General features: G+C 47.4%; 4 protein-coding genes across 4 annotated transcripts; 3 read left to right on the top strand and 1 right to left on the bottom strand.

Moving 5' to 3' along the window:
- Nucleotides 1-115: 115 nt before the first annotated feature.
- Nucleotides 116-509, bottom strand: PPTG_22844 (hypothetical protein; the record flags this gene model as incomplete). Its single annotated transcript, XM_008906747.1, has 3 exons — nt 116-127; nt 195-305; nt 384-509. The coding sequence occupies 3 exons, from the start codon at nt 507-509 to the stop codon at nt 116-118; spliced, it is 249 nt and encodes an 82-aa protein (XP_008904995.1).
- Nucleotides 510-2654: 2145 nt separating this feature from the next.
- PPTG_11428 (hypothetical protein) lies at nt 2655-3142 on the top strand (the record flags this gene model as incomplete). Its single annotated transcript, XM_008906748.1, has 2 exons — nt 2655-2727; nt 2805-3142. The coding sequence occupies 2 exons, from the start codon at nt 2655-2657 to the stop codon at nt 3140-3142; spliced, it is 411 nt and encodes a 136-aa protein (XP_008904996.1).
- A 110-nt stretch (nt 3143-3252) lies between these two features.
- On the top strand, nt 3253-3726 carry PPTG_11429 (hypothetical protein; the record flags this gene model as incomplete). The annotated part of the gene is made up of 2 exons (XM_008906749.1): nt 3253-3382; nt 3470-3726. The coding sequence occupies 2 exons, from the start codon at nt 3253-3255 to the stop codon at nt 3724-3726; spliced, it is 387 nt and encodes a 128-aa protein (XP_008904997.1).
- Nucleotides 3727-6954: 3228 nt separating this feature from the next.
- PPTG_22845 (hypothetical protein) lies at nt 6955-8335 on the top strand (the record flags this gene model as incomplete). The annotated part of the gene is made up of 3 exons (XM_008906750.1): nt 6955-7204; nt 7391-7639; nt 8316-8335. 3 exons carry the CDS (start codon nt 6955-6957, stop codon nt 8333-8335), a joined length of 519 nt encoding a protein of 172 aa, XP_008904998.1.
- Between the last annotated feature and the right edge of the window lie 604 nt (nt 8336-8939).

Raw genomic sequence — 8939 nt, forward strand, 5'->3', positions numbered from 1 at the left:
TCCTTCTCTTCTGTCCGCGGAGGTGTATGCTGGAGCCCTGACCGAGATTTATCGTTTTGACGACGATAAGATACCATCGTGAACGAAGGAGACTCAAGACGCGTAATAACAGTCGCTAGTCGCACTCCTTTGTTCGAAGTTCCAGCGTCGGTATCGTATATATTTTTGCGGGTTCCAGTGTGAAGTGCGAGTACATAAGCAGCCAGTACATGCTTCATTCGGCGTTGCGCTTTAGTCGATCCACTTTCATAGCTGTAGTACCACATGGGGTTGCTGCAGTTGTTTAGCTCATACAAAATAGTATTCTATAATAACAAATCACAGTCAGCAAAATGTACACAATTTTTCTCATTAATATACGGGGAAAAAACAGCAAAACGCACCTTGGGAACCTGACGTTGGTATTCAGTATTAGCCTTTTCAGCTCGCAGCCAGTCGCTCTCCGTTGCGGTTAGCTCAGATGCTGTGATTGCATGGGCAGGAAGAGCCACCGTGGCTTCTGGTGACATTGCGGTAGCGACATCTCCTGCGCCAGCGATGGCGGATGTTGTGGTTGACTCAAAGCGTGCACACACTACCAAGTCACGATTTCGATCGGCGGCTGCAGCAGCGTCTTCAGACTCGAAAGTGATCAATATGTGTAGAGAGCAACCACAGTAGCTGCGGGGAATGTGGCTCGGACAACAATGTGGGAAACAGCGTAGCAACTGGAGTAACGTTGAGCATTCACGAGATGATATCGACGTTAATGACGGTGAGACGGCATCTACACATGAAGAAACAAAGTATCACAGCGCCGCACAACGCACCTTTGCATTACGTTTTTTGTTGCTTCTGTTCGTCGCATCCGGGAAACAAAGTAAATGCACCAGCACAGTCGTTAGAACATGACAGTGGCGGCGATTTGCCTTGCTAACTACTTATCGGGCGAATTGTACGTGTGCGTACCGGGTGTAGGTAGGAGCAAATAGAACGTGCTCGCTACAGCCGAAGCGGAGGAAGGCACAGGAAGCTATTCGTACATTAGAGCTTGCCATCTTCGTATTCTCCGATACGCAACTGAGAGTGTGTAGCGTCTGGGCTACCGACCACCGAGGCTGTCCCTTCAAACGATTTTTATGTGCGCTTCCCTTGTATCTTTGTCGGAACTTCGAGGGACTTTCCGTTAAGATTTGACGTTTTGAGTCAACATTTCAAGTTAATCTGGCTGTCGCTCAGTTGTCCATCAGCTGCTTGTACATGAACATGTTGGTCAACCGCGGTTTGCGCATTTCGAGCATGATACAGCGCTAATTTACTGTGCTTGATTCGGGTCCAGAATTTGTGCAGCTGAACGAGCGACACACTGTTCGTGTTCTACATGTATTCTAATTCCAATTAAACGCAGATCAAGTGGTCGCCATTTTTGTGATGCGTAGGCTGTGAAACGCACAGCACGACAGGAAATTTGCAGGTTGTTGCTCTATATTGTACAACCACTCGACCAGAAACACCAGAAAGCGGGTGATATCTCAGGATCTTAAGGATGGATAATAAACACAGTGTTTAAAACACTCGACTGGGTATAGCTGGTTCCTATAATAATTGGGAAATGCATATCATTTCGCGCTCATTTACGACAAGAATCAGGTGTGTGGTTGTGTTTCAAGCAATTGTATCTTTATTACAGAACAGCTGTGATTTTAGAGCTGTTTCGTTATTAAAAGCCTTTTATGTCCTAAGTAATATGCCAGTTGCATGAACTCGACCAGTCACGTGCCACTAGTTTTAGCTTCCGGGTTCTGTTAGTTCTCGGTTTTTATTGGCTATTCAATTGTGGCAAAACAATTTGAACTAGATAAGGCTAAATGGCTTTGCTTTCTTTCAAATTTCTTTATAAAAAGCGACAGAAAACTGGTCTCCCGATAAAATGAGGCATCTGAGCCCCAACTTTATGCAGCAATAACAGTGTTCCGTGCGTCAAATTGTCCCAAAAGAGTGCTTTTCATAAGCGATTTTATCGCTGAAAATTGAAAGTGAGAAGTAGCACTTCGTTCTGCTTGTTCGATTTTTGTAGGGTTAGGTTGTATTAGGTTGTAGATTGTGGTAGACAGTAGCGTACACTAAACTGGGCGAAGGGAGGTACGTTTTCTACTCAGACCAGTCTCGAAGTGGATACATTTCGCACCAATGCAATCCGCTACTTGCGTGCAAAGGAAAATAAAAGCAATTCATTATCGAATCATCCCCGAAGCGCTCTGCTGCACCAGTGCGACGACCTGGAATCGCATGTGCGACGGCTGCATTAAATAAATTACGCTTTTGAATGAAATTTATTAATACGTTTGCTTACTTAATTGTTTTTGTTTTTTGAGAGAATGAATATTTCAGAGCTTCTAAACGAGGAAACTGATGCCCAGCGCACTTGCAACGTATGCCACTACGTGTTCTCTCGCTCGTGTCACTTACGACGCCACCAGCAAGGATCATGTAGAGGAACATCCGCTGGGCTGAGGCAACTATGCCCAGTGTGTTGGCAGTGGGTCTGCCGGAATCGGCACCACCTCACGCGTCATCAGCGATCTTCGCGTTGCCGGACGCATGCAGATCGAATCGAGCATCGAAATCAGATAAATCAGGTGCGCCGGGAGAGAGATGCGGCATGGCATCGCAAAATGCGCAACGGTCCTGAGCGTGATGGATTGGTTGAAGATCAGAACAGAGCGAAGAGCCAGGACAAGGTGAACAGTCAGGTCAAGTTGAAGAGCAAGGACAAGTTGAAGAGACAGGACAGGGTGATGAGACATGATGTGGTGGTGAACCAGGACATGTCGAAAATCGAGAACAGTTGGGTCAGGGTGATGAGCCAGGACAAGTTGAAGAGCCAGAACTGTTGGAGCAACTGCTACAAGTCAGTGATGACGATGCACCTGCACATGCTCTGGTCGACAGCGAAATCATTCGCGACCATGATCAGGATCCATGGGTGTTTCTCGTGGAGTACGCTGATTTTCAATGGGACTTTCAATGGGACGATTTGGACTTGGGAGGCGAGAATGATATTGAAGAAGCGCCAGCTGTCGAAACTGCTGTTGAGGACACGTCGAGAAGCGATGCAGCGGACGACACGACCATGCCGAATCGACACCCACGAGAGGGGTGACTGAATGTCGTATTTGTCTATGCCCATTTGATGACGAAGATACCGACATATGGGTAAGCGGAAGTGACCGCTGTAGACAGCCGTACCACCGAGCGTGCATAATCGAAAGCATGGAGCACGACCCAAGATGCGGAAACTGTCGGACGCTTATCGAGCTCGATGTTGAAGACGGAGAGGCGATCATCGTTAAGCACGTTCCACCTCCCCCGAATTGCCGCGTCTGCGGTGATGCAATCACCGGTATTGTTTTGGAAGGCCCTCAGTGTGATCACCAGTTTGATTATCGTTGTCTCGTGGACTAAAATGCACAGTTCTACGGTTTGACAGCCTTGGGTGAAATCAAGTGTATTGTGTGCGAGTTTCCATTACCCGTTGATGATTTCTACGACAGTGAAAGTGGAGACAATAGCGGAGACGATGTGATCGTCGACAATGCGTTCGAGAACGAAGGGGATGAGCACAAAGGGGGTCAGCAAGATCTTGAGGAAAACAGTCCAGATCACAGCGCGAAAGAAGTGGTGGTCATGATCAGCGATGGTGAGTACCACGAGAGCGATTTCAACAGCGAGGAGAAAGATGCATAAACGAGTAATATACATGTTTTGGATGAAACTGATTGTAGCTTTAATTTGTGTATCGTCACATAAATATTGAGTATTCGGGGGATACAACAGAGACATGACACATAGTACAATTGGGGTCGGCACAAAGTACAATTGGGGTGGAGTGCGGTATCGAGTACTCGTAAAGTATAATTGGTGACGAGTACATTTGGGGCGACTTAACTTACAGTTTGAGTACAATAGGACAGACTTAGAGTACGGTTGGGACCGACAAGAGTACAAATCAGAACGATAGTACAGTTGGGAACGACCTTCAGTACATTTGGGGAGGACGTAAAGTACACTTGGGGGCGACCTCCGTTTTTCGGGAGCAAACATAAATCTGTATGGCGCCCCTCCTCTCCGAAAGCAATGTGATGTAAACCATATATCGTCTCCCAGCACGTTTCTGCTTATCCCTGCTGCCTCGGCGACTATGTTGAGCACCTGAGTAATACTGTTGCCCGCCATATGAGCCCCCCCCCTTTATTCCAACCTTACGGAAGGAACTTGTCGTTGCAGTTGCTTCCTCGCCGCTTTTTCGCTTTCCTGATCATCGCGGGATTTTTGTCAGGCCCGGGAATGCGTAGTCACTATCACACCAATTGTGGTGTAGAGAAACACTCGCGTGGTCGAACCAACAGTGAAGCGAATACGTCCGACTTGCCAGAGGGTCGTGATCTGACTTCCTGTTGCGTATCGTAAAACAGCCAAATCTGATCAGAGTGCCATCCTTACGCGACTTGCGTTGAAGCCCCAATTGAATGTCGCCCTTCTTCATCAGGAGTACTTCGTTGATTCGACACATTCCATAAAAGCACAGTGAGGACACAGCGGAAACCCATAAGCGCATCGTCTTGTTGAACATGGTGTCATCTTGCAGAAACGCTATCAATTTGGACAGCATCGATAACGACATCGGGGAAGCCCGCTTGGGAGTCCTCTCAAGCCTAATTGCTTTACTTAGGCCTGCCAAAATCTGTGTGATGGCGGCCGACCGTACAGGATTACCACAAGGAACGACGTGTCCATCTGCCGTCGTTTCTACGACCCAGCGATCGTGAGGGTGCCCACCGACAAGCATTTCTGGTCTGGTGTAGTGCCATGAAAGAGCGGCTCGAAGCTTTTTTGCAGGCCACTGGCTGGAGTTTGTCGTGGCAAGGCGATTAATATATGCGGCAATAACACCTGGAAGCTCAACGAAGCGCTGCTGGATGGGGTAGGGATATCCTTCTTGCTTGCAGAACTCAACAAAGCGGCGCAAATTTCCAGTATAATCGACTCTTGTGCGGGCTTCAAGGCGCTGGTCAGCAAATTTTGCAGCGTGGGTTTCATTGTACAGACGACTCGTAGCCGGAAGGTCCATTCCTGCGAGCTAAGCCCTGTGTCCGGAAAAAAGGAATATGAGTAGTGAAATGAGGACTGTTGGCTGTCTGTCGATGTCGCTGTCGATCCCATTTGTACTGTCGTCCCCAACTATACTTTCGTCCCCAAGTGTACTTTTGGCATGCGCAATGTGAGTCGTTTCACAGGAATGATGACGTTTGTGTCTCAACGTAGAATTAACAACACATGACCACTATTTTCAAAAATATTTTTAGCTTATCAGATTGTGTCGCACTGTCATTTATTTTGCTCGCACCCGTGGGAGAAGTGTACTTTCGATCTCGAGTATGCACGTGCAGAATTTGCTATCTACTTCTGGAATAACTACACTGCGTACGGACCAAGGGGCATACTCAATGTTGATGAAACTGGCATCAGCTTTGACATGCCCCCAGCACAAATGTTGGCTGGGCGTGGGCGAAAGGATGCAGCCGTAATTGTAAAAACATCGAAGCAATGTGGTAGGATGACGGCCTTGCTTACAATTTGTGCTGACAGTGAGTTACGGTTTATCTTGTGAGTTTTATTCGATTTGTTGTATTAATTGAGTCTTTGATTGTAATCAATAGGTATAAAGCTGGGAATTCTTTATATTGTGCGTGGTAAAGTCGGCGGTCGTATAGAAGCTAATCAGTTTGATAAATATCCCGAAGGACACTTTTATACTGTGCAAGAAAGCGACTGGATGGACGCTGTTTCATGGCAGTTCTACGTGGACAAGCTCTTGGAGTACGAGATGGACGAGCCCTCTGTCCTTCTTCCCGACAACTTCGAATGCCACGTCTCTGCAGCTGGGCAGAGGCCTGTGGCGGAAATCGCGAGCGCTACGGTGGTCCCATTGCCGGCCAATTGCACAGCAGTATGCCAACCGCTGGACGTTGGGGTGATGGGGCCTCTGAAGACAAAAATGCGGGGTAACAGGTCCGGTATCATCAGCGGAAGTGCTAAGGCGAAACGGCCGAGAGTGGTAAGTGCAGCAATGGCTCCTGGGAAGCTATTCCGGAGTGGACAGCAATTCGTAGCTTCCAAAAGGCCATTCCTTTCAATCCAGAGATAAACATTTGAACAAAAGTTTTGTTTTTGCAAAACATCCGGGTTTTGACAGTTTTTCTCAATGCAAAGTTTTAACCAATGAAATCGTACGAATTAAACGATGCCGGCTTTTCCGTCCCGTTGTTTAGTATCGAGAATACTATTCAGCGGTGTCGTGTTTTTCCGTCGTTGTCTGTAACGGATTCCATGCATTTCCTGCAACCACGGAATTCGTGCAACCAGTGTAATTACTCTTAGCATCAAATCTCACAAATAGTTCAATCGTATCGCTCTGATCTATATTTTGTGCAACCCTGTCCATATTATGTAATGTTTACATCTAAGATTAGCCAATGAAACACTGTTAATAATCCTCTGTACACTTTTTACGGCTGTAAACCTTATAGATTCACTATAGACGGAGTTCTTACATCGGTTGCAGGAAATGCATGGAATCCGGTAATGTGTAGCGCAGGTTATGTTAGTAAAGTAGATGTGTGCTCCGAAGGTTGAAACAGTGAACATTGAATGTGCTCCGAAGGTCGGAGCAGTAAAAGCAATTCGTTCCAGACAGAAATCATTCCATCGGACGCTTGCGGTCCCACTAGCACAGCGCTCCGCCTCTCACCCCGACCTCGACCATGCCCGGTCTCAGTGCCTCCGAGCTATATCCTACATGCTATATCCTACATGGCTGTGCGCTGGTGACACGATCGAGTAATTCTCGGGGGCTTCGTTGGAGGCGACCCGCGTGGCCATCACTCTGCAGTCGTCCTTCACGTCCACAACGATATGGGGGCAAACTACCCCATTGATGTGGACACAAAGGAACTTGTGCCACGCGACATGATGATGAGGTTGACGGTAGACCGGTACGGTAACCGGTTCAAGCCTGTCTACGTCATTTGGCGGAAGTTACGCACGTATACATTGGTTCCACAGCAATGTAACGCCCCGACCAGATCCAGTATTTTACATACAGCGATTACCAAGGCATTTAATGAAGCCTTCGCATCAACAATGCGACAGCAAAGAGGTCGAAGTGAGAAATTGCGGAGAGGTTGATAATGTTGCAAATACAAAACTCGTGTGGAGGTACTGGCCGCCGCCCAGCACCGCTAGAGAGGCCGAGACTGAGCTGGATAGCGATGAAAGGTTCCAGATATCAAAGCGACATTTGCAGAAGTCCAAAGATGATATGGTTACGTGTCTCAACCAACTACCGTAGATTACGTGGCCCCAGCTGAGAACGAGATGAGGCCCAGCACGGAAAGCGTCGCTGGGAATCCCTGCGACGATGATACCAGATCAACAGAAGATGACAATGGTGATACAAGTACTGAGACCACGCATCCCAATCCAGATCCTCCCAGTACGGCCTCCACCGACCAAGAGGTAATGGGAGCTGGTGAAGACATTCGTTCAATTCCTTCACGACTCGAAGGAGTCCAAATTGGGCACCAGGCAAAGAAGGAGGGTTGGAGCGGTGTTGACACGTCTCTCGCTCGAGAAAGCAGCGCCATCAATCAAAGTTCGCGATCATGCACAGTGGCAACCAGGACTTCTTTTTAACACGTCACGACAGTATTAGATTTCTTAAGGGTTCCTGCACCCTGAAACTAAGCTATACGATATGCTAGCGATACGGATAATGCCTTTTCCTAAATTGTTTACACATTCGTTACGAGGAAAAAAACAAAATGACATTTTCGCGTATATAAAAGCTGGGTTGTAAATGTATTATACGGATTATTCAAATTTACGTCCATGTAACAAGTTAAGCACGATGCAAGAAGGTCTTAAGCAAAGCACACCATTCCAATCGGAACCTATTAAATGCTCATGCATCCCTCGGCATCCATATCTCCCTTATTTCCAGTCACATTGATGCTGGATCACTCGTAACTGAGCACAGGACCCACGGTTCTCGGTCTTTCTCCAGCACCTTCAGTCGCAGATTCTGAACGCTTAAGTTTAGCCCTGCTCACTAACACCTCCGTCTCGTGTATTTCTACGTGAGGGTTACTTGGACTGCGTACATAACGTGTACAAACGTACCGAAAACGAAACAATAGTTGCACGGTCATCATTGACTCACAACGTCTATTTGCCAGCCGCCCAATGTCTGATAAAAAACCTTCATCCTTGCATAGTTGGCACCCATCTGGGCTGAGACTGCTATGCCTTCCTCACGCCTCCTATTGGGAGCGACCGCAATTTGAGGTGCTTGTACCGCTTTGACGCGCACAACGGTTTGTCCTCCAGTACACCCAAGATCTAACGTATCACCTCCACCCATGCCAAATCATTTTCTCCAACCAGCTCACTGACCCAGCGTGTTAGTGGTACTGACACAGCCAATCCAAACTAAAAGAAGCGGGAACTGAGCGACCGGCCTTCGACACAGTGCTAAACACGCGCAAAAGTGTTCCCATCTTGAGCCTGTGTCTTAGCGAGTAGTCCCGCTTTTGAATAGCATTGAAATTTTCCGTGGGGTTGTTAGTGGTAACATAAACCTACTCGAAGCGGCAAAAGCCTGTCACATGCTGAAAAATCCGGTGAGCCATTTAGCGGCCATGTACTTTTCAAAGGCAAAAAGTCGGAAATCCTTCTCCCACGCCGATAATATCGACTTCCTCATTTCCAAATATTCATTTAGGCTGCGGAGGAAGTGTAAAGCGTACACGTCTTGTAGAACGTTAGAGGGTAGAAGCGAGGGAAAGGCCTTAATTGCCATATATACCTTTCCCAAAACGTGGAGAATGCACATTAGAAAT

The sequence above is a fragment of the Phytophthora parasitica genome (assembly GCF_000247585.1).
Source record: "Phytophthora parasitica INRA-310 unplaced genomic scaffold supercont2.24, whole genome shotgun sequence".
Classification (NCBI taxonomy): Eukaryota; Oomycota; class Peronosporomycetes; order Peronosporales; family Peronosporaceae; genus Phytophthora; species Phytophthora nicotianae.